The 25769-nt window shown below is 39.0% G+C and overlaps 1 protein-coding gene across 15 annotated transcripts in view; it reads right to left on the reverse strand.

The window, feature by feature from the left end:
• Positions 1-25769, reverse strand: part of Ccdc150 (coiled-coil domain containing 150) — a 124569-nt gene that overhangs the window by 72043 nt on the left and 26757 nt on the right. For 12 of the 15 annotated variants that reach the window (XR_005879937.1, XR_005879936.1, XR_002385094.2 and 9 more), the window contains 9 exons: positions 25631-25723; positions 23461-23568; positions 22725-22849; positions 22035-22212; positions 21513-21581; positions 14092-14205; positions 8347-8430; positions 5944-6051; positions 5357-5419 (listed from right to left, as the gene is read on the reverse strand). Coding sequence is in view for 8 of the 15 variants with exons in the window: in XM_040753627.1 (XP_040609561.1) it covers positions 5357-5419; positions 5944-6051; positions 8347-8430; positions 14092-14205; positions 21513-21581; positions 22035-22212; positions 22725-22849; positions 23461-23568; positions 25631-25723 (942 nt within the window). In the remaining 7 variants the exon portion in view is untranslated. Of the gene's footprint in view, positions 1-4452; positions 5254-5356; positions 5420-5943; positions 6052-8346; positions 8431-14091; positions 14206-21512; positions 21582-22034; positions 22213-22724; positions 22850-23460; positions 23569-25630; positions 25724-25769 lie in introns of those variants that run through there. The other 3 variants (XM_040753625.1, XM_040753626.1, XM_040753628.1) reach the window with 3 other exon arrangements.

The raw sequence follows: 25769 nt of genomic DNA on the forward strand, positions 1-25769 counted from the left end.
CATCCTAGAGCCTTCATCCAGTGGCTGATGGAAGCAGAGGCAGATACCCACAACTAGATTATCAACTGAATTCCTGGAAACCAGTTGCAGGGAGGGAGGGGTGGTAAGCAAAGGAGTCAAGACTGGGCTGGTGAAACCCACGGAGGCAGCTGACCTGGAAAAGGGGGAGCTCATGGACCCTAGACTGGTGACTCAGGGGCCAGCATGGGACTGATCCAGACCCATGTGTCAGTGAGGAGGCCTCGGCAATCTATGGGGCCTTGAATAATGGATCAGTATTTATCTCTGCCACACAGATGGACTTTGGGAGCCCGTTCCACATACTCTCTCAGCCTGGACACATAAGGGAGAGCCTACCTAGGCCCTGCTCAGGATGATATGACAGATTTTGAAGATTCCCCATGGAGATGAGGGGGAATGGAGTGAGGGGCAGGGGAGGAGGGGAGGGAGGGGGAGCTGGGATTGTCATGTCAAGCAAACTTGTTTCTAATTTAAATAAAATAAGTCAATAAATGGAAGATACCAGACATCAGTCTCAGGTCTCTACATGTATACAAACATGTGGGCATGTGTGCACGGGCACATGCGCACACATAAATCACCTATTAGACATGTCTGTGAGGGTATGAGGGAGGACTGGAGAGCTAGACTGCATGAAAAAGAATGGAACAGAATCATCAGCTCTCTGATTCCAGGTCTCCCAGGACTCCTGGCTGTGTCCTCCTGCTGTGAGGACTCAACCACACCTTCTCTACCAGAACAGACTCCCCCCTGAGCCGCTGCAACAAAGAAAACCTTCATTTTAGCAGCTGCTTCTTCACAGCAATGAGAAACTAATAAAGGTCTTCTACCCTAAAGACCATAGAGATCCCACCAGAAAACCTTCAGATCTTACAGCCCCATCTATACAGAATCAACTTATGAAAACCACTCACTTTCTTATGTGTCAATAATGAACACACTCCCTGAGAAAAAAATTAGGAAAAAATCCTATTTAGAATAGCTTAAAAATAATACCTAGGAATAAATGTAACCAAGGAAGAAAAAATGAAAACTTAAACTAAAGAAATAAACCGAGCTGGGTGCAATGGTACATGCCTGTAATCCCAGCACACAGAGGCAGGGGCTAGCAGATCTCTGTGAGTTCAAGGCCAGTCTGCTCTACATAGTGAGTTTCAGGCTAGCCAGGGCTACCTGGCTGAGACCATGCCTAAAAATAAACAAGTCAATCAATCAAAAAAATAAAATGGTTACATTAAAAAAAGAACTTGAAGAATACACAAGACAAAAGTTTCCATGCTCACAGATCAATAATATTATAAAAACAGCTATCTAATCAAAGGCAATCTACAGATTTCCAGGATATCCATCAGAATTCTAAGGCATTTCCCACAGAATTAGAAAACACAATATAAAATTCCTATGTAAACCCCTGAGATCTCAGATAGCAAGGTAGTCCTGAAGAAAATAAAAATACCTAGAGATATCTCAATAGCTATTTTCAAATTATACTACAGAGCTACAGTAAAATAAATTGCATGCTGGTGTCACAAAAACAGATACAGATCAATGAAATAAAACAGAGGACCAAGAAATTAGCACAAATAGTCACCTGATTTTTTATTACAAAGGTGACAGAAGCATACATTGATGAAAATAAAATACAAGAGTCTTCAACCAGTGAAGCTAGGAAAGCATGATCTACACATGCTGAAGATTGAAAGGAGATCCAAACCACTCCATCTGCACAGAGATCAACTCAAAAGGCTTTAGTTTAACACGAAAACTTTGGAACCTCTAGAGGAAAACAGTGGAGAAAGCACATCAAGACAGCTGACTCCCTGTGGCTGATGAGTTCATGGATCCTAGACAGAGACCACGACTGCCATTTTCATCAACCAGAATAAGTATCCCACAGTAAACTCACCTCTCATCAAGAAATACTACTTTTAAGATAGATAGAGACCACTACAGAAACCCACATCTGATCAAAACACAGACCACAATTGACTGTGGGGTGCCAATCCCACTTGATACATCTACAACACAACTTCTATACTTATGCACCGGAAACATCACAGAAGAGACAGAAAGACTCCAATAGCCACCTATAGTACCTTCTATATGACACTGAACCTGAACAATGTGGTCATTTAAAGAAGAACTGCACAATGACAATACCGGTCAACATGCCAAAGTGTATGGGGGGGAATCTCACTTCACCCACTCCTAGACAAACATGGGGGAAGCAATTGATGACTTCTCTCATGAGGATAGAAGAACTCCCTAAAAAGTTACACAATCCTAAGCAGTCAGTCCTAAACACACGCACATACAAGCAACACTAAATGGACTCCAAGCTGTGTCTGTGGAAGCATATGTAATAATGATAATTAAAGAGGTCATGAATTTCAGAGGAAGTAGTAGTGAAGGCATGGGAGGAGTTGGAAGGACAGGGAAGGGACAAAACAATATCAACAGTACTCAGTACAAATTTTCAAAAAAAATAAATGGATTTAAGTAAAAAATAAAACACGCGCGCGCACACACACACACACGCACACGTGCAAGGCATGGGGATAGAGCTGGCAAGCTGGCCTAGCAGGTAAAAGTACTTTCAAACAAGCCTTTGAGCTGTGAGACCCTAGGTAGAACCTACATGGTAAAAGAGAACCCACTCCTGTAATTTGTCCTCTGATCTTCACATGTATATCATGGCACATGCACTCCCCCGTCCCCTGACCCGCACAATAAATCCAGATGATAAAAAGATATAGCCACAGGCAAGAACTTTATGAACAGCACTCACTCCAGTAGCTCAGAAATAATCCCAAGAGCTGACAAATGGAGCTGAAAGGAATTACAGCATGATTCTGTAGAGGAAAGGAACCATCACTGGAGTGACGAAGTGGCAACACACAAAATGAGAGAAAATCATCGCCAACTATAGCAACGACAGGGGTTAATATTTAGAATTTGTAAGAGATTCAAAACAATTAAAAAAGAAAATCTAAACTATCTGATCAATATATAGACAAAATTGTTGAACATACAGTTCTCAAAAAAAAAAAAAGAAAGAAAAATGGCAATAAGTGCGTGAAAAACTCAACACCCTCAGTCATCAGAGAAAAGCAAGCTGAAGCTTCCTTAAGACTGCATCTCAGCCCAGTCGGAATGGCCATCATCAAGAGAAAAGGGCAGCAAGCAGTGTGTGAGGATGCAACAACACAAAACCCTTTCATACTACTAGTGGGAATTAAGGCTTGTGCGCCCACTATGGAAAGCAGCATGGATGTTCTGAAAAAAATTAAACCTGCTTTACCACTCCTGTGTGGCAGGCTTTTTCTTTTGGGTCATCAAGCAGCTCCCAAGTCATGACACAGAGACTTATTCTTAGTTATGAATGCTCAGCCTTAGCTTAGGCTCGCTTCTTCCTAGCTCTTATAACTTAACTGTTACTCTTCATTACATTTTGCCTCATCAAGTTTTACCCTTTTTTCTGTATATCTCCCATTCCTGCTGCCTCATGCCTGGCTGGCATATCCCAGCTTTCTCCCTCATTCTCTCCTTCTCTCTAGAGCCTGGATTTCTCCTCCAACTTATTCTCTCTGCCCACCAGCCCTGCCCTTTTTTTTTTTGCCTAGCTATTGGTTGTTCAGCTCTTTATTACACCAATCAGGTGTCGTAGGCAGGCAAGATGAAACAGCAACACATCTTTACATAATTAACAAATTCAGCACAAACAAATGTAACATCTTTATATCATTAACAAAGGTAGCATAAAAATATAACATACTTTCACATAGTTAAATATTTCAGAGCATAAACAAATATAACACATCTTTGCTCAGTTAAAATAATACTTCACAACATTCCTGAGTGTATACATGAAGGAATCTAAGCAAACCACAGAGATACCTACACATCCACAATACTGAAGCAATATCCACAATAGCAAAGATGTGGAACCAGTCCTTGTCCCATAACAGATGAAAGAGTAAAGGAAATGTGGTAGATATGCATATGCATTTTTATTCAGCCATAAAAAATGGAATTGTGCTATTAGTCATAAAACAGATGGGAGTTGATATCATCATATGAAATGAAACAAGAGACTAAAAGAGGAAAATATTATACTTCCTGTTATATGTGAAATCTAAACTTAAATAATGTAAAATCAATGTATAGATAGTAGTATATGGAAGGAAGGGGTCTAAAAACAGGAAAGTAGAAGAAGAAAAGATAAGGCAGAAGAGAAAAATAAAACATGAATGGATAATTGATATAATAAAATCCAAAAAGCATAAACACTAGAATTTTTTAAGTATGAGAGTTTTCATAGATCTACATAACAATTTCAGATAAACATGCTACTGTTTCTAAAACTTTATCCCAAAATAACTCTAGGTTCCCAGAATGTTACAAAATAGTACAAAGATTATCATCACTTACCGAATCTCGTTTAAGAAAAGTTGATGAGTCCTCATTTAGGAAGGGTCTTGACGCAAGAATGTCTATTTTGCCTTCCAACCTTCCCTCCATGGTTTTAATAGCATTTAAAAGAGTCTTTAGGGAGATTCTGGAATCTCCAGTCTCCTGAGACATTCTCATAGTGGGCAAGGTAGGTGCAAAGCTCACTCGGCGTGCCGAATTCGGAATGACATTGGGCAAGGCAACTGCTTGAGCTCTTTCCTTAACATTACTGACATAAAGCCTTGAGCCCTCAAGGGATTTAGAAGATGTGGGCCTCTCTGGAGATTTCCTTCTTTTTGGAGGCATCACCAGTTATAGGTACCAGAATCAAGCAAACCTAAGACTTGTTTCAAGGAGTATCCACTTTAGTAAGATAAATGGCAGAATTTTCCAGAAGAAACTGGAAAAATGTAATACTTGGTTGGCCGCAAGAATGAAAAGATCACACCATTGTCTATGACCAAATGAAGAAACAGGTTATAGCCCGAGCTTCCTCAGGAGAGTCTAATGAGGGCCTCTTTAGAACTCTGTGACCTCACCATGCATCAGTAAAATCAGTTGGTTAGAACCTCATAAGGATTCCATTTGAAGACATTCTAGTTCCATGGTTATTGGGGATATATGTACACAAACGCCATAGACACAGAGCTTTCCATGTATACTAAGAGTTAAAGATTTTTACAATGATCTAATTTACATATATGGTAGACTTGTAATCACTGAACTGAATTACTTCAAGTAAAATCTTCATGGGTTAAGTTCTTTACTAAGCACTTTCTATGTTCTGCTTTAACTTTACTCTTATTGAAATGTTATGTGACCTACAACAGGTGTCGGTCCTTACAGGCACCGTGCTGACAAGTAAGGCCCCCACTATCAATACCTCTTTCAGGTGAGCTTCTGTCTGTTGCAGATATGCCTTGCTGACATTCAGTTCTGAGTTTGCCTACAATTCAAAAACAAAGATATTTGTTCCTCTCATTTGCAAAAAAAAAATGTTAGGGTTTGAACTAAAAAAAAAAGCTATGAGCTTATAGAACCCATAAGTGTATTTCACAGCAGTGCTTCTATGAGTGATCATGGATCAACCGATTTTCTTCTGAAAGGCATAGCTTTCTATTCTGCAACAAATTTCAATAACTGCTATATTCATAAACACTAAGCATGTTGAATGGTCTAATTTTGTGGAAGACATCTTTATGAATTCCCCTTCTGTCTCATCAGAAGCTTAAACTGAATCAAGAGAAAGCCTTCATCTTCCTAGGATTATTTGGGGAGGTAGGGAGAAAGGCACCAAGAAATGCCTTAAAAACTGCAGCACTGTAACAGCACCTGACTGCAATCCAGTTTCTCAGACACATCACACCTGAGCATGTCTGACCTCTAAAGCCTTGTTGAGTTTCTCAGACACATCACACCTGAGCATGTTTGACCTCTAAAGCCTTGTTCAGTTTCTCAGACACATCACACCTGAGCATGTTTGACCTCTAAAGCCTTGTTGAGTTTCTGCAGATGGTCGTTCTGCAACCTGGTTTCAGTAAACGAATGGAGCTGTTCTTCTAGCTGTTTAACTTTTATCTACAAGGAAAATAGAACAACAATGAGTAAGCCTAATCTCCAAGGGGAAGATGTCATAAATTTTAAAAAATTAGAGGACACCTGAAACTTGAAAAAAAAAGTCCTGCACTTTCCTAATCTTGCAAACAATTTTGTCTTAACACTGCTAAAAACGGGTTACAGCTGTGTAAATGTGCCAAGATAATATTTCTGATTTCTGTGGCCTAAGGAAAATCCGAATGGACATGATAATGAATAAAACAGTGCAGATGTCCTGTAGATTAATTTCAATTTTGAGTGGATTGTGATACCTGGTATTCAAAACCTTTTTTTGAATATGGACAATTAGAAGTGGCAATCTAAAAAAAAGTGACAGTTTTGTGTTTTGCTCAAAGAAAACTAGAAAAGTTAAATAGGTAGAATTCTTACATGTTGAGTTGCATTTGAAAATTAACTCCTAAATCCAGGTGTAGTGGTACATACCTGTTATCTCAGTACTAAGGAGCCAGAGGCAGAAGGATTACTGTGAGTTCTTAAGTCAAATGACTATTTTATGGGATAAAAACAATTTATACTCCCTCCTTAGGACTCGTATTGTAGCCACTGAGAAACAATGAAATGCCCTGAAATTTACTGATAGCATACTTTCATCAAAGGTACATCTTTTGAGTTTCTCATTTGGTAGAAATTCTTACTCAGGATATTTAAAATTGGAAGGAATACAGAAGCACTGGCCAGAAGCAAATGAACACTGCTCCTTCAAGCCTGGTAATTTCATGAGCCTTAAAACCACACTGTGACCAGCTTATCAGTAAATCTGGGGACATCAGGATCAGGCCATGGTCAGATGCTCATACCATTTCAATTGGTCTGAATATGTACTACATAATATATAATTGGTATTTATTATATGTGATATGTCTATATACATACTAATACTGTTAATACTATATAAATTCAGACAGTCAAAAAATTAAAAGAGCTCTCTTTTAACCTGTTTACACTGTAACATAAATATCCATTCCCTATATTTCCCAGATTTTTTAGTACACACTGTAAAATTGAAATAAACTATGACATATCTATAGTGGTAGTTCATTTATAACTTGAAATGAGCTTTAGAGTTATAAATAGTCAATCTTTTTATTACAGTTTGGTTTGTGGCACTGAGAACCGAAGCTAGAACCATTCCATAAGCACAACTCTTATCAACAATCTTTCAGTTTGCCTCCTTCCAGCTCTGTGCCTCATTTTGTCTGCTACCTTTAATATGAGCATGTTCAGCAAGCCTATAGTGAGATTACTCAACATGTCGGGTGTCCAGTACTAAGCCTAAGTGGGCCTCATTTCACGCTGTTTAGTCCAGTTGCCCCTCATGTATGGCATCTTTCACTATTGTTGAGAGAAGATCTTATGCTCGGGCTGACCCCATCATTCATTCTCCTACCTCCTGCCCTTGAATGCTTGGATTAGAGGTATACTCCAGCATGCCTGGCTTCACCTGGGGAGCTTTACAAAGTATTAGGCCTAGGACTTAAATTCTGTTTTAATTGCTTTTATTAGGATTACAGTCAAGAGAATTTTTCTTCTTATGTATTACAAAAAAAATTAAACATGCAGACAACTTGAAAGACCTTTCTCTGACTATGAACCTATCTAACACCCTATGTTCTACCATTATTTATTTATTTATTTTACTTATCACCTATCATTCTCTCTTATGGGTTCTCCAATCTATTTTTTTGTAATTAGATGTATTTAAAGGAATGGTAAATATACATTTATACTGTTGGGATTTTTTAAAAAACCCATCTGATTCTAATGTGTATCTAAGACGTAGAACTCACAAATTAGTGCTTAGTATTTCCAATGGGGTTGGTCTAAATCAGGCTCAGCAACATCAGTAGCAAGCTTCCTGCTGTGTGGGTACCATGGGGACAAAACAAAAGCTTAATACCTGCACATTCACTCACATCCCATCACACTACTCAGTATAAGACTCAAGCCTATGGCCTTGTGCTACAATCATTCCCCAGACCCACAACACCTAGGTTCTCCATCTTCTCACAGAATGGCCATGCATAAAATGGCTGCACTAATGCTTCAGATGGTCACAGAATTGGCTGTGGTTTCGTCATTAGACTACTAGTCTATGAACAGAAGTTACTTGGATGGTAATGAAGAAATAAAGTCAGGGAGGTTCAGAGGCTATAGAGTTAGTAAATGACAGAGCTACTTTTTCTTAAGTTCAACAATATTTAATCCAACAATTTCTATTTTAAGCATCAGACAAAAATCTGAAGATAAATCTCATACCTGAAGTTTCCCCTTTTCATAGGCTAGTTTATTTTTACTCTCAGTAATTTTTTCCAAGGCTTTCTCCACTTTCTGCTGAGCAAACTGATAAAACAAGCACACATATTATTACTTTTGACACACAGAGTGGTTAGCACTTCCCTTTTAAAACAGCTGTTAATACCCTTGCTATTTCTACAGAAATACTTTCACATTACTTACAACTTCCTCTGCCTTGAAGACCTCCCCTAGACAATACATCGTTTTGTTGACAGGCAGCATAGTCAGAGCCTGCTAATGAAGACACAAAGTCTTAAGAGTCCCAGAGTGTGAGTGTGCTGTCGTTTGTACTGCATTCCTTTTTTTGTTTGTTTGTTTCTGATTTGTTAGTTAATCCTTTTCTAGGCAGGTGCCAACCAATGTCTGGTAAATTGAAATAGTGATTATAAGGTGTCTGAAGAAGACCTTGAAAATTTTTAGGAACAATGACCACACCTCTGACAGAAGAGCAGCCTTTAATTACCACAGTTTAAAGAAACTGTGTCTCAGAAGTTGAAGTACCTTTTGCTAAAGACACCACATACTCCTGACCCACAACTGGAAAGATCTGAGTTAAATCTTTGGTACTTTATGAAAGTACCAAAAAGATACTACATAAGGTGCCAAGAAAGGGAAGCAATAAACAGTCATATCCATAGGTGATGCTTATGAACTATAACAACAAAAAGTATGGCAACATATCCCTGAAGCCGTAATAGTGGCACCCATATCATGGTGGTAATCAAGTCTATTGGATTCACAGCCCACTAATGGGAGGAATATCATGCCTGGTACTAAGGAACCCAGTCAGCCAACAGACCTAGGGAGGTCATGGGCCTCAGAAGCAGTGCCACTACTTTCCTAGACCAACATAATTCCTAATCACATTCTAAAACTTATCATTATAGCCACAAATAAGAGCAGTTCTCATCCTTCATCAAAGAAGCTTCTCTTTACAGTAACTAGAGACTGTCACAGAAAACTACAATTAGCTGTAAGTAGAAGTCAATGGATTTGGGGGACTCCAGACACAATGGATATATCTACAACACAACTCCTACACCTTAAGGCTCAGAGAACATCACAGAATTCGGGGGCAGAAAGGTTGTAAGAGAGAACATGGTAGTCTCTGTTAAGACTATGTTTCCTAGAAATGACACAGAAGCTATACCCATAATACCTTAACAATATGGTTGCCTAAATAAGATCTGAACAATGACAATATCAATGGAGATGTTAACTCAGAAGGGGGAAATTTCATGGGGCTCCACCTCTAAACAAGAACTGCAGACAATTAATGATTGCTGAGAAAGGGAGAATTACCAGGAATGAACCCCCTAACTGGTCATCCAGCACATGGTGGTCAGCCCTAAAATAAAATACACAAAAACACACTAAAAAAGATGTCATGGGTTATGTTTTCATATTTATGGATATATATGAAACTAACAAAGAAAAAAGCCATCCATTTGAGAGGGTGTTAAGGTGGGATGGGAGGGCACATGGAAGGGGTTGGAGGGGAAGAAAGAGAAGGAATGATGTAATTATATTTTAATTTTAAATAATTAATAAGAATGTTAGGTACTTACTTAAGTTCCTGTTTATAGGTTATTAGACTATCTCTGCACTTTAAATAATGGAAGAACATAAATTAACATTACTCAAATAAATGAACACCTCAGACTTGTGGAGAACACAAATGAGATTAGTGTTTGCTTAGATAACCTTGGTGCTATCCTAAAGACTATTAACGACAGAGACCAAAGCAAAAACTGGAGAATTACTTGACAAACAGCATACAAAGAAAAATCATAGTATCTGTTATAATATAGCTTTTTACTACTCACAAAAGTTTTTAGAATATTAAAATTTTTAGTCTGTTAGGATATATAGTTTTTGGCACACAAAAACAACAGTGCTTAGAAAACCAAGATGGAATTATAAAAAGATTATCTTAAGATAGATAAGTTAGGGGCTGGAGAGATGGCTCAGAGGTTAAGAGCACTTGCTGCTCTTCCAGAGGACCAGAGTTCAATTCCCAGCAACCACATGATAGTTCACAACCATTTGTAATGAGATTTGATGTCCTCTTCTGGCCTTCAGGCATACATGCAGACAGAACACTGTATATATAATAGATAAATAAATCTTAAAAAAAAATATAAGTTAGCAAGGACGAACAGTACCATATCTCAGAACTGAAATGTGCCCCACAAAGGCTGTGTTTAGTGTGTGATTACTAGCCATGAGTACTACTGGGAAACAGCTGTGGTTACTAGCCATGGGTACCACTGGGAGGCAGCAGAGCCTTTAAGAAGTGAGGCTGGATGGGAGAATGTTAGTCCACTGGGATGTGACATTTGAACAAGGACCTGGGGCCTCTCTGTCTTTTCAGAGGGGATCAGCTCCTCTGCCACGCATGCCCCATAAAGATTTCTGCCTTACAAAGGCCCAAAAGCAACAATTAACCAACTAACCATGGACTGAAACAGCCAAATTATGAACCCAAATAAATCTCTTCATGTTGACTGACTGAAGGCTGAGACAAATACACAGAAAACTGTTTTCTAAGGTATTTTCTTACAGTTTTTGAAACTAAATGCAGATCCTTAAGGTTACATACTAGAAAGTTAATGGAAGCTGTTAGAAGAATAAACAAAACCAGTGGGATATTATACTCTTGTAAAGTTACTTTATAAGAATACATTTATTTAAAATATGATACAGATTGAAAATAAAACACCAGATTGAATTAACTTTGACATTTAGTTACACACATGCTGGAGAGCATCCTTGAAGCCTCCCCTGTAGCAGATGGGAACAAATGCAGAAACCCACACAGATAGTAAGAGACCTCACAACATTCAGTCCTAAATGGGATCTCTTTGTCAAATCCCTCCCCCTCAGAGATCAGGGGATCCTATGGAAGAGGAGGAAGAGACAGCAGAAGAGCCAGAGGAGATGGAGGACAATATGAAAACAAGGCCCTCTAAGTCAACATGGTCAGCGTCCATTTGAGCTCACAGAGACTGCAGCACACACAGGGCCTGTACCAGGGCCTCTGTGTATAGATTATTAACTTTAATGTTTTTATGGGATTCCTAAGTGTAAAAACAAGTAGGCCTCTGAGTCTTGTACCTTCTCTTGGGCTTTTTTTTTCTTCTGCTGGTTTGTACTGTCCAACTTTGATGTGGTAATTCTTGTTTATCTTATGTTTTATTTTGTTGTATCTTAATATCTCTTAGAAGCCTGTTTTTTTTTTTCTAATGAAAGAAAGAGAGTGGATTTAGACGGGAGGGGATGTGGGAAGGAAATGGGAGGAGGAGAGGGAGGGGAAACCATAATTAAGATATATTTTGTGAGAAAAGAATCTATTTTAAATAAAATGTTAAAATTAAATAATGTATTAAAGTAATTTAATTTTACTTCATCAAAGTCCTAACGCATAGTTAATTTTATTTATATTTGCTACTTTTATTTAGGGATGTATAGGCTCAGGAATGGTGGCCTTCCTTCCCTTTTCTTACTGTGACTCCTATGTAAGTGCCCATAGTAATGGACTCAACTCTACATTGCTAGAAATTGAAATGGCAGAAATAAACCTCTGTGCCGGTTCATTTTTTTGTCAGCTTTACACAAAGTAGGGCCATCTATGAAGAGAAAACCTCACTTGAAAAACTGCTTCCTTATGACTGACAATAGGCAAGTCTACAGCACAGTTTCTTGATTAACGATTGATGTGGGAGGGCTCAGTTCACTGGGGGCAGTGCCACCCTGCATATGTGGCCATGGGTTGTATAACAAAGCAAGCTGAGCCGGGCGGTGGTGGCGCACGCCTTTAATCCCAGCACTCGGGAGGCAGAGGCAGGCGGATCTCTGTGAGTTCGAAGCTGGGCTGGACCGACAGCCTCCAAAACAATACAGAGAAACCCTGTCTCGAAAAACAAAAAAAGAAAGCAAGCTGAGCAAGCCCGAAAGCAGTATTCCTCCTTGGCCTTTGCTTTGGTCCCCACCTCCAGGTTCCTGCCTTGAGTTCCTGCCCTGACTTCCTTTTGTGATGAAAGTGTAAATAAACTGTTAAGATGAAATAAACCCTTTCCTCCTCAAGTTGCCTTTGGTCATAGTGTTTTATCACTACTTATATGTTCATCACTATCACAGCAATAGAAAAGCAAACTAGAGCATCCTAAAACTAGAGAATGTGGGGAAAAATAATAGTAATGTTTATTCATGCACACTGCATAGTAAGCTCTGCAATAGGCACTTGACACTCAAGTCTACAACCCTGGGAGCCTTGCATTAATCAAGGGAGTAAAGGCAGACAACACCACAAGGTTAGAAAGTGAAGGCAAATGCATGAATAGGTCAGTTTCTAGTAAGCGGAGATGGGGGGGTGGTAATAGGTTGTTATACACAGCATGCCAGTTGAATCCCACAGAAAAGATCCTCTAAATGCTGCAGCCAGGTTAGGTCACAGCAATGAGAACCAGGGTCTAAAACCAGGTTTGTCTAATTTCAAGTCTGTGACATTATAGATGCAATATACTCCAAATATTACCTCTAAAGACTGGTGAGGGGTTATACTACAAGTTACCCATTACTAAGAATTTTAAGTTTTAAGTCCCAAAAGAACAAAAATGTATTGCTAGCATTAACTAGCAATAGTTTTAGTGATAGTGCAAAACTGATAAGACAAATCATAACATCTCAGCTTCACAGTTCAGACTCCTATGTTTTACTAAAACACTTCTCTGATGGTTTGATGGAAAAGCTTCTAGGTAGACACAGAACTCAAGGCATAACTGAGACGAAAGTCATCACTAGGAGACCTTAAGCAACAAGAGTATGAAGAAAGGAAAGAATCAATACTGACCAAAAACTGATAAATCTACCAAAATCACTAGTAGGAAGAGGTCACAGAACTGGCCATGGCAGTGGTTCAGGAAATTAAGCCAGCAGATGTGGGCTGAACAATAAGCATTGGGCATGACTGGATACTTAATCCTGGAACCAGACAATCTCAACTAATGGGTTGATAGGCACTGACAGACTTCCCACTGCCCACAGTAGCCAGAGAAACTAAGAATTTCAAAACTTGCTGAAACTATCTGCTACACGCTTTACATTTATTAACTTAATCCCCAAACACCTTTAATAGTAATGGTATTATTATCCTCATTTTGACAGGTTAAGAAGCTGAGGCTCATCTCAGGCATAAGCAAAATTGATAGCAAGACAGCCTGGCTCAAAAGCCATGAAAACAAAAAAAGGTTTAGGTTTAGTCCCTCTGATTCTTCAGAGCTGAAGTAATAACCAGGTGATGACAGGCTTTGGAAAAAAAATAATCTCAGACTGAAAAGGACATTGGGGTATTCTGTAAAATCTAAGGACTTCTTTGCATGCTCTTAAATAGCGCTAATCATTCTTCCAATAGTCAAGTACACAAGAGAAGTATTCGCTTCTTAGTAGAATCTCTGTAGTCCTCTTCACTTGGAGACACTCACACTGCACTGACCTTATCAAATAGGTTTTAGAAATCATACATTACTGACTGCTTAAAGGAGGGAAAGAACAGGTAAAAAATACAAGTTTCTTCCTTGTAGTGTATGTAAAGGATGCATTTTTATACATCAGGTACATTAGTGCTTGTCAGCATTACAGATCACTTATGATAGTCATGGGTAGCTGTCTTAATTTCCTCCTATAGACTGACCTTTTTATACCCACCCCATGGTAGTCAGAAGTGGCTCTGTGATGTTCAAGAGAAGCCATTTTTTCTGTCAGGTGCTTATTTTCTTCCACGAGACTCTGCAGGTTTTGGTTCAACACATTGATGTCTACCTTTGAAAAGAAAAGGAGAAAAATTATTTTAAATGAGAAGATTTTATTTTAAAATAGGAGTTGAATTGAAAATTGGGCCGGGCGGTGGTGGTACACGCCTTTAATCCCAGCACTCGGGAGGCAGAGGCAGGCGGATCTCTGTGAGCCTGAGGCCGGGCTGGGCCGACAGCCTCCAAAACAATACAGAGAAATCCTGTCTCGTAAAAACAAAAACAAAACAAAAACAAAAACAAAAAGAAAATTGGAAGGCAGTCTATGCACATTTCTCTTCTCAAAGAGTGGGATTATGATGAATCTGCTTTATAGTTCTTGGATGCTTAAAACAGATTTTTATTTTCTTTCAACTTTCACTGTTTTTATTGAAAAAATTATTTTGATCACGCTTTTCCCCTCCCCCTACTTCTACCAGATCTTCCCCACTTCCCCTCCCACCCAACTCCAAACTCTTTTTCTTTTTAAAAAACAAAACCAAGAAACATATGCAACAGTCCACACAAAACACAAGTCAAAATAAACAAGCAGAAGACCAATAAGACAATAAATGCCCAAACAAAGCATAATGAGACAAAAAGTTTACAGAAACACTATTGAGTTTGTTTTGTGCTGACCATTTCCTCTGAGCATGGGTCCCCATCCTGAAGTGTGGTTAATGCACCCAGTGAGATTCCTTTGGAGAAAAATAACTTTTCCTTTACCAGAAGATATCAATTACAGATGGCTTCTTGGTTAGGAGCCTGAGTCCATGTCCAATTTCCCCCTTAGTGATAGGAAGCTGTTTGGCTTGAACCTGAGCAGGCCTGTGTATGCTGCCAGTCTCTGTGAGATCCTATCTTCTGGCTCTTACAATCTACCTGTTACTCCTCTAGTTGTTACAGGAAGAACTAAGCAATGCATCTTTACTAGTAGTTACGTCCTTTCTAGTATTTATCAATTCAAGCTTGTGTATAGATGCAAAAAATCTTCCACAAAATATTGTCATGTTAGTATATACTATTTACTACTGGTATAATTTACCACATCAATAGACTATATTAGATAAACCATATAAAACATGTCAATAAAAATACACATTTAAAAAACTCAAATATACATTTTAAAAACTCAATCCCCCAGGTGAGGCCCTCCCTGGGGGATCCCCAAAGTCTGTCATATCATCTGGGCCAGGGCCTAGGCCCTCCCCCACGTGTCCAGGCGGAGATAGCATCCCTCCCTGTGGAATGAGCTCCCAAAGTCCATTTGTACACTAGGGATAAATACTGATTTACTACTGCAGGCCTCATAGATTGCCGAGGCCTCCTCACTGACACCCACATTCAGAGGGTCTGGATCAGTCCTATGCTGGCCTTTCAGTCATCAGTCTGGGGTCCATGAGCTCCCCCTTGTTCAGATCAGCTGTTTCTGTGGGTTTCACCAGCCCAGTCTTGACCCCTTTGTTCATCACTCCTCTCTCTCTGCAACTGGGTTCCAGGAGTTCAGTTCAGTGTTTAGCTGTGGGTGTCTGCCTCTGCTTCCATCAGCCACTGGATGAAGGCTCTAGGATGGAATTAGCTCAAATGGTAGATGCTTGCTTAGCATGTGAAATGTAGTGGAATCGATGCCCATATTTATATTCTCCAACTGTTACTTTATAGAGGAGAGCAGGATGAGAGATTCCATAATAGAGGGAGCCATTATAGGTTTGAGGAGATATCTGGCACTAGGGATATTTCCAGAAACATACAAGGATGACACCAACTGGCAATCTAAGCAATAGTGGAGAGGCTACCTTAAATGCCCTTCCCCAATAATGAGATTCATTTACTTATATAAGTCATTGTTATACAAACATGTAACAACAATTTAAAAAGGCCATGTACTTGAGAGCAAGGAGGGGTTTATGGGAGAGGTTGAAAGGGAGGGTAGAAATGATGTCATCGTATTTTAACTTCAAAAATAAAAATATTAAAATATCCTAAAGCTAATAGAAGTCTATTTAATTATAAGAATAGATAGCCAAGATTTTCAAAGTAGCAAAAAGAAAACACATAATCAATGAAACATAGCAAAGTCTACAGTGAAATCTAAATATCTATGATCAACTACTTTTCAACAAAAGTACTAACACAATCCAAAGGAAAAAATAGAGTCTATCAAAAGATGTGACCAGAGAAGTGACATCAGTGATGTACAAGAAGCAAGGAACTTCAAAAATTCTTTCCTGTAGCAGCAAAAATAGTCACAGTGAACTTCAGAACTCTGGAAACTAGCAAAGGTAATCTATGCCATGCTTATTAAAAGACATAGCTGAAATTGATCTGTATTGTTTATATTTGCTCTATTCTTATCTTCCTTTCTCCAGCAGAGATGTAGCCTTGAGAGTCATCAGACTACCAGCTCAGTAAGAGTTAAGTCTGGCATAGCTGTTACTTTTTCAAAACATTCCCAGAGCATTACTGTGATATGATCTGTGCCTTAGTTAGGGTTATTATTTCTGTGATGAAACATTATGACCAAAAAGCTAGTCGGGGAGGAAAGGATTTATTTTGCTTATACTTTTACATCATTGTTCATCATTAAAGGAAGTCAGGACAGAAACTCAAACAGGGCAAGAAACTGGAGGCAGGAGCTGACGCAGAGGTCATGGAGGGATACTGCTTAACAGATGCTCACCATGGCTTGATCAACATGATTTCTATAAAACCCAGAACCAAAAGCCCAACAGTGTCCCAACCCACAATGGGCTGGAGATTCCTTCATCAGTCACTGATTAAGAAAATACTCTACTAGCTTGTTTGATAACAGCCAACTTTCATAGGAGGCAATTTCTCAATTGAGGTTCCCTCTTAGGTGGCATGAGTTGTGTCAAGCTGACATAAAACTAACCAGGACAATCTGTCTGGTGCTTCTCTGGATGACTTCCCAAACAAGACTGCCTTAATTAGGGATGACTTGGAATTTATTCATACAAAAAGCTTTCTTCTAGACACATATGTATGAACGATTAGAGGTAATTGGCTAAGTTGCAGTTACTTCTTAGGAATTAGACAAAAAAATTAGACTAACCAGAAAATCCAAAAGATAAACATATGGAATGAAACCGCCATTAGAAGCTTTGAAGAATACTGACAAATTGCTAAAGCTCTACAAAGTAATGTGTATGCACAGGGTCTCAACACGGGCACATGGTCCGATGTGAGAAGGCTTCCAAAGCCCACCTCTGACAGACTCTGAGGCTCTGTACACTCTCAAAATTAGGTAGATCAACGCTCTAAAACTTGAAGGCATGTCTACATTGCCAAATCATCAAAATGCTGAAAGCCAAATTCAGAAAACCCTAAAAGCTGTCATAAAAGGGCTCATCAGGTACCAGGTATAACCATGAGGATGACAGCTGTCTTTCAAGGGCAGAAGGGAGAGGTGTAAGGTATTAAAAATTTCAGGAGAAAAATCCTCAACTATGAATTACAAATCCAGCAAAACCAACCCTTAACAATAATAAAAATATTGGAGTATTTCCAGATAAACAAAAACTTGTAATAATCCACACAAAGGACTTTTCTGGCTTAAGCATAACCCTGAGGCTGTGGTGCATTCAAATCTCACTGAAATTAAAGTAATTTACCAAAGTCCCCGCCTGTGTTGTGTGTACAGACTTTGGGGCTAGAAAACAAGATCTACATGGAAAAGTAAAGGGAATTCTTGAGGCTTAAGTAAATGGGCAGTGGATGACAACTGGAATCTACATAAGAAATAAAGGGTAAAGTGTACCTACCACATGCATGTTTGGTGCCCACAGAGGCCCAAGAGGGAATCAGATCCCCTGGAACTGGAGTTATGGATGGTTCTGAGCCCTCATGTGGGTGTTGGAAACTGAACCTGGTCCTCTGCAAGAGGAAGGCATGCTCTTAATAACTGAGCCATACCTCCAATCCCCATATTTTTTTGTTGTAAAATTTTCTTACCTGCAAAGCCAAAAAGGATAATAAAGGAAGCAATAAGAGAGTTAAAACAATGCAATAGACTCACAAAGCGAAAGAAGAAAATAATTAAGAAACAGAGTAACAAAGCACAAAAGCAAAAAGTAAACTGCAGAAATATTGGGATGAAGAGAAGGCTCAGCAGTAAAAGCACTAGCTGCTCTTCCAGAGAACCTAAGTTAGATTCCCAGCACCCACATGGTGGCTCACAATCATCTATAACTCCAGTTCATAAGGATATGGCACTCTCTTCTGGCCAACTCAGCACTGCAAACATGTGATACACTTATATACACACAGGCAAAATACCAATACATATAAAAAGAAGTTTTTTTTAAGCAGAGGGAGGCAAAATGAAAAATTTTAATGATGCAACAATTTTTGAAAGAAGGACTTTAGAGTCACACAGAAAGAGCAAGTTAGGGGATGGGAAAATATCTGCCATATAAACAACAATCTGAAAATAGCTTAGTTGGTGACATTAATATTAGATTAAAAATTGAGATAAAATAGGAAAAAACAAAAGATCCATGAGCAAACAGAAGCCTTGAGCAACACTATTAACTATTTTCCACATTTCATATGGAAAATAGCATTAACCATCAAAATATAATATTTATATAACTATATGTTCATGTAAAAAGAGAACCCCAAAAACATTGTATATGAAGTCAAAAAAAGAGAACAGAATTGAGTAGAGAGGTAAACAGCAGACAGAGATCTCATATCTCACACATGAAATACTAAATAGGAGAAGACAAAAGACTCATGAGCAAATAGAACACTTAAACAACACCATTAACTAACAAGACCTAAGAGAACAATTCCCCCACAGGGCAGACTACAGACTTTTCTCAAATACACATGCAATAATCTTTAGGATAGATCATATGTTAGGTCATAAAGCAACTATCAATAAATTAGGAAGGGCTAAAATCAAGCAAAGTATGCTCTCATTCAAATTATAACAACATTAAAATTAAAGCAAAAACCATTTGGGAAAGTTCATATATATGAGGAGATCAACACATTTCTAAACAACCAATGTTTCAAAAAAAGTGAAATCGTGGGAGAACTTAAGGAATAATTTGAGATGACTGAAAATGAAAGCACATCACAATGAACTTATGAATGCAGTGAAGCCGGTTTAGAGAGGAACTTTCATTCCTGGAAACATCTATATTCCAAAAAAGGAATACTTAGTGGTTGTGAGCCTAGCCTTTAGTGGCTGAGCCATCAGTCCAGTCCAAAAGAAATATTTCTTAAATCAATGACCCCAGCTTATCTTAAACTAGAAATCAAAGAACAGGTTAAACACAAAGCAAACAAAAGACAATAATAAATATTAGAGCACAAATTAAATAAAGTATAGGAATATAACAGAAACCAAAAAGCAGGTAGCTGGATTAACCAAGGAAAAATAGAGAAGATACAAATTACTAGACAGTAGTGAAATAGAGAACATTACTTCTGATCATATAGAAATAAATATGTATGACAATTGTATGCCAAGTTCAATACCCTAGGTTGAAAGGACACATTCCTACAAAGAACCAATCTATTGAAACTGACTCAAAAGTAAAACAAAAACCCCAAAAAGGAGAAGAGAAAGGGGTGAGAAATTCAAAAGAGACCTACAATAGAAGGTTGAATCACTAATAATGTAACACAGAAAAAAAACCAAACTTCCCACAAAGCAAAGTCTATAACAAGATGACTTCACTAATAAATACAAGAACACTTAATGAAGAACTGTTATGAGGCCCTCAAAAAACTTAGCCAAAAATAGGAAGAGAAGAAATATTTGCAAATATCATTTTAAGAGAGTAATATTATCTTGACACCAACACCAAAGTTAACACAAGAAAAATAAAATCATAAAACAATATCTATTATGAATACATATTTTAAAAACTCAACAAATCAGGCCAACAACATTCAAAAGGTGTATATAAAATGACCAGGTAATGTTAGCCTGACTAAGGAATATAAGGTAACTTTTGGGGAGGAAAGCATTTTAAATTAATGAATGTAATATATAATATAAATAGTAAAGTCAAGGACACAATCCCTAAGATATTTCAATACTTCCAGATAAAACGTTTGACAAAATTCAGAATAGTACAACTAAAATTTCCCCCAAACTCTAAGGCATAGAAGGGAATTTCCTTACTTTCATGAGGGAAATTTACCAGAGTCCTATAGCTCACATGACAATGTGACAAACTAATATCACAAGAATGCCTACCCTCACCATTTCTAGACAACATTACAGCACAAGTTCTTAGTCAGCTTATACAAGACCAAGCAAAGACAGAAAGAAATCACAAAGTCACACATGTGGCATATATAGTATTAAAATTGTAATGCTCTCCAAATTAATGTATAAAATTAGTGTACAGCCTACCAAAATTGCAGTTTTCCTTTCTTACTAAACTGGAAAAGCTGATCTTAAAAGTTCAGCCGGAAACATTTAGACTCAAAACAACAAAAACTCATTCATCCCAATGTCCTAACAAAACTATCATAAGGATAAGCAAGTAAATCAATGCAAGTCATAATGTTAATTGAAATTAGGCAGATGCAAATTACTTGTTTTCACTCATTCATAAAAACTAGAGTCAATCTCCTAGAACTGAGTGGAACAGTGATCATTAGAGACTAAAGGGCAATGGGAAGCATTAATGGAATGAAGTTAAGTTACCAAAACACAAGTGTGTGGGTGGGAGGGGCTGATCCTGGTTTTGACAGCACAGTAGGGCAATCATTGGGTAATATGATCTATGGTACTCTTCAAACTGTCTAGAGTATGAAATCTACAACTACAAAAAGTCACTAAAGTGAGGATGTGGAAGTGCTCATGATCCTTATTTACTATAATCTGCTGCACATACCAAGTTACCCGTAAGCTACTCCCTAAGGATGTAAAATATAACATATCAACTAAAGAAAAATGGAAGGATAACTCAAAGATAAAGTGGCAAGTACTCATAGGAACTTATGATATACAAGCCAAGCTTGCTTTTACATATAACAGTAAGCAGTGTCAGTGGCCACTCTTTGCCTTCTCTAGACCCATTAGCTAACTAAGTCTCAGGGGACTTCTGACCAAGTACTCAGTGAACACCAGGAATAGAGGCAGTGATGGCTTACAGGGGCAAACTCCAAATGCTCAACAAGCAACACCTCTCCCCTCACAGAGCGCTAGAAGGCCCTAAGTGACATTGGCTTTGTGCCCCTCCCCCATCTTGACCATCAGTAAAATTACCCTATTTATTAAATACACTGACACAGTTAGCAGCAACACAGAGGATCAGAATAAAAGAAATATCAATAATTAAAACCCAATACCTTGCTTTTAGCTAATTCCTTTTCCAAATTGCATTTTTCTTTGGCTACTTCTTTTTCTGTTTTGCTAACCTATGCAGGTGGGAAAAAGAAATGGATCAATGTTTAGATGACACAGGTTTACAAGAGCAGGTGACAGCATCAATTAATACCTACACTGCCTAAGTAGCACAGCCCATCAGAAAAGGGGTCAACAGGGCTTCTGTGAGACAGGACAGACTTCACAAGTGACACAGGGCCTGCATATCAGATCCTGCTACCTTCCTCCTAACTCAAAGACAGGCTGTGTCCTTAAACTCTCACTCACCCACTTCCTTTAGAGAAATGGGTGTTTTGCATCTGACCCCATGACTAACAGGAGGGTGTGTGAGCTATCAGTTGACACTAGTGCTGTAGCAAGAGCATGCTGTAGTTGGCAGACTACATGCTGAAGAACAGGCATATCTTTATTGAAGCTCAGCATTGCCCGACTACGACTGTGAAACACCATTCTAGCCCTCAACTAGGAGGGACAGCTGCTCCTACCTCCTGCTGAAACCTCTCCTTCTCCTTTAGCAGCGACTTCTTCTCCTGCACCGATGCTTCCAGTTCACCTCGGAGGCGTGCAATAGTTGACTCCAGAAGTTCTTTTTGCACTGTTGTCCTCTTTTCAGCATCCTGCGCTTTCTGGAGACATTGACTGTGCTCAAGGATTAAATGGTCTCTGGAGGAAGAGAACCAAGGGTCATCCAGTACTGCTGGCCCCAGATGATAAATGTTCTTTCTCTCCTCTCTCTCCTCTCTTTCTCCTTCTCTCCCTCTCTCTCTCCCTCTCTCTCTCTCTCTCCCACTCTCCCTCCCTCCCTCTCTCTCTCTCTCTGTCTCTCTCTCGGTTTTTTCTTTCTTCAGAGACAGAGTACTCATAGGAACTTACTGAGTACTCTCTGTCTTGGAACTCACTCTGTAGACCAGGCTGGCCTTGAACTCAGAGACAGAGATCTGCCTGTCTCTGCTGCCTGTCTTTAACCCAGAGTGCTGGGGTTAAAGGCGTGCACCGCCCACCTCCAGGCCAGATAAATGTTTTTAATGGAACATAACTCCTACCTGACAACAGTTACCACAGGGCAGAATCTTTATCCCTGTGATTGGCTCACAAATGGGAAACTAGATACTTTCATTAAGGGCAGGGATCACAAAGGAGAGAGCAAAAGCTGCTCATGGCACTGGTTTGCTTACAGGTGTGTCTGGAGTTGGGCTCTATCATTCTGAACAGTTTGGAGTTCACCGGTGATGCTGGCATGGGCTGCGTCTAACAGTAAATTCTGCTCTTGAAATGTCTCTGTTATCATTTTCTGCTCCACCTGAGAGTTAGAGTAGTAAGAGCTGAGATGCCATTTGATGGGGTCATACAGAGTAACTGTTCAAAGACACTATGCTCATTTCAAAACTTCTTTCATTTTCACAAATAAAGTCTGTGATAAAATAGTTTGAGGACCCAGCCTTCTTGTTGGTCAGTTCTGTCATTTTATAGCTCTACTACACAAAGATGAAAATATTTGTGATATTAATTTTCCTAAAAGTAATATTTGTGAAGAAAGCATTACAACCCATTGAGTTGTTAGTCCAAATCACCCCTTTGCAAAAAGGAGGAAACTACTAATCAGAAAAAAGCAATTGGGTCATAATAACAGCCTGTAATTCTAGAACTCTGTAGGCTGAGGCAGAAGGACTGTGAATTTCAGACCAGTCTTTGAGCTGCAAAGTAAGATCCTGCTGAAACAAACAATCAAAAAGGAAAGGAGTGCTGGCAGGAGCCTGTAATTCTAGCATTCTGGAGGGGGAGCCAGCAGGGTCACAAATCAAGGTCACTCTTACTCATACTGGATTTGAGGCCGGCACAAGATAAATGAGACAGTCTTAAAAAAGAAGAAACTGTAAGCAAATAAAAGAAGTCTGAGTGTCAAGTGAATACCTGCAGAATAGCATGATGTTCAGCAATAACCCTGGCATTTTCCATTTTAACAATTTGAAGCATGTTGGTTAGTTCTGAACACTTTCTGGAAAGCTGGTCATTCAGAACCTAAGATAACATACACAGCAAGTTATAAGTCCTTCTGGTAATTACTGCACTTATTTTTTAGTGATTTCACAGTAACACACTAAGCCTACATTAGCTAACATATCAATATTTCATTAGTTTGAAAACTACTTTCTCTATGAGTTACTGAGCACAGGACCCCCCAGATATAACCAAAACAACATACGCTATTGCCTCTGTTCTTAGTTGCCCAGCATAACTCAACAGCACAGCCCTATTGCTAAAGACACTACTCACTTTGGATGTGGGACATAGTTAAATAACCTGAACTGAGCAGGAAACTGACCCTGCCAGCTAGCTTTCATAGTGCCAGAAGGTGCTAAGCAGCTGGCCAGCACTGAATGCTACAATACTGACCTGCTGGTAAGATATGTCCACTGATAAAACAGGGGCGTGACTGTTTTAGAAGAAGCCAACTGTTTTGATTGTGTATGTCTGTGCCACAGGAGCATTTTCACTCCTGGAACTACAAACCTAGTTTAAAAAGCTCCTGACTGGGGGAATAATGGGCCCTAAGAGGAAACCCACTCTTGCAATCAACTATATTCTAAAATATTTATGTTTATACCCACAGGTTTGTGCTGCTCTCAACCTTGGTCAGGGAAGCACGTTTTTGCAGGTGATAGTGGTTAACGCAGAGAATTACAACGTAGAGTACCAAGTGTAGTAACTGCGATGCTCTGTTGTGTGTGCAGTTGTAGCAGCCTCCCACCACCCACAGCTCACAGCTTTACAGAAGAGGAAGGGAGAACTTAAGGGGCAGCAGCAGATGTGGAGCAAAGGTGTGAAATGCTGACTTCAGGATGTGGCATGACTGTCACACAACTGTCAGTAGTACTGTTCATCTGCATGTAACCTGCACGAGATAAAGCCAGTCAGGAGCTACGGCAGGTTGATGACTACTGAAGCAGGCAGTGGCTTCTTTGGGGATGTGGCTGCTGGTAGGTTACCTATACCCCAGGGGCTAGCCTCATACCATGCACATATGGACAGCACTGACTGAATTCATGCTAATAATAAAAAAAGAAATTAAGTTAGGAGGGAGGTAGAGTGGGAGCACAAGGAGAATTGGTGAGAATTAGTGGTAGTTAGATGTGATCAATGTGCCTTCCACAAATGACCAAAACTTCCAACAATTTTAAAAAAATGGGAGTTTGGATTCTATAGTCAGAGGAGGGGCGCTACAGGTTAATCATTGGTATAGAAATAGTGGTGACTGTAGTAATCAAATTGTGCCAAAAGTTATTTTAAGGATAAACCCTTCACTGGGTTCTGTGAAATAGTGTGCCTGTGTATTCAGTTACTGTTCTTAATATACATTCATATGTTAATATAAAGTATAAGTTAACTTTGGATGCAACACCTTACAGAAAATGATCATACATAAATCCCAAACCTAAAAAACATTTCTTATGCTCCTACTGTACTGTTTGATACAGACCACACCAAAAAAGTGTAGTAGATAGCCCTTGATGGAGCTCCTTAGAAACGCACTGGGTAAAGGAAGAGAAATCCCAATGATTAATCTCGTCACCTGATTGACTGTAGAGTCACCATGGGAACAACCCTCTAAACATGTAAGTGGGAGATTTTCTAGATGAAGTTGAGACCCACATGAAGTGTGGGTGACACCATTCCACAGGCTGAGGTTCCACACTGGATAAGAAGGGGAAGGCAAGCTGAGGACACTCTCCTCTCCACTGCAGACCAGCTGCCATGACCTACTCAACCTAAAGTGTGAGCCACAATAAATCCTTCCCTAGATTGCTCGGCAAGTATTTTATCACAGAAAAAAAGGCCTAATAGAATGACTAAATTAGGAAGCAAAGTGTACTTGTGACTGATTTAGTCATGTACCTTGTACCAGTGTCAAAGGAAATCCAAAATGCAGTTAATTTGACAATGGTTTATAGATCATGGAAGTTGATCTTACAGAAATAAAAAGCTAGAGGAAACAATGATATGAACTTATTTAACCAAGATTATTCTTGGTTCTTTACTGAAACTAATCTCTTACGGGGGGGGGAGGGGGGCAAAGATTTACCTTTGCTTTTTCCGATGCGTCTTGAAGGGATATTATTTCAGATTTCAAATATTTATTTTCTTCATGTTCCTTGTTGAAAGATATTTGTGTACTCTATTGAAGAAAAAAAAGACTTGTTCTCTTTTTCACATGGGCAAGA

The sequence above is a fragment of the Mesocricetus auratus genome, unplaced genomic scaffold (assembly GCF_017639785.1).
Source record: "Mesocricetus auratus isolate SY011 unplaced genomic scaffold, BCM_Maur_2.0 Super-Scaffold_100010, whole genome shotgun sequence".
Taxonomy (NCBI): Eukaryota; Metazoa; Chordata; class Mammalia; order Rodentia; family Cricetidae; genus Mesocricetus; species Mesocricetus auratus.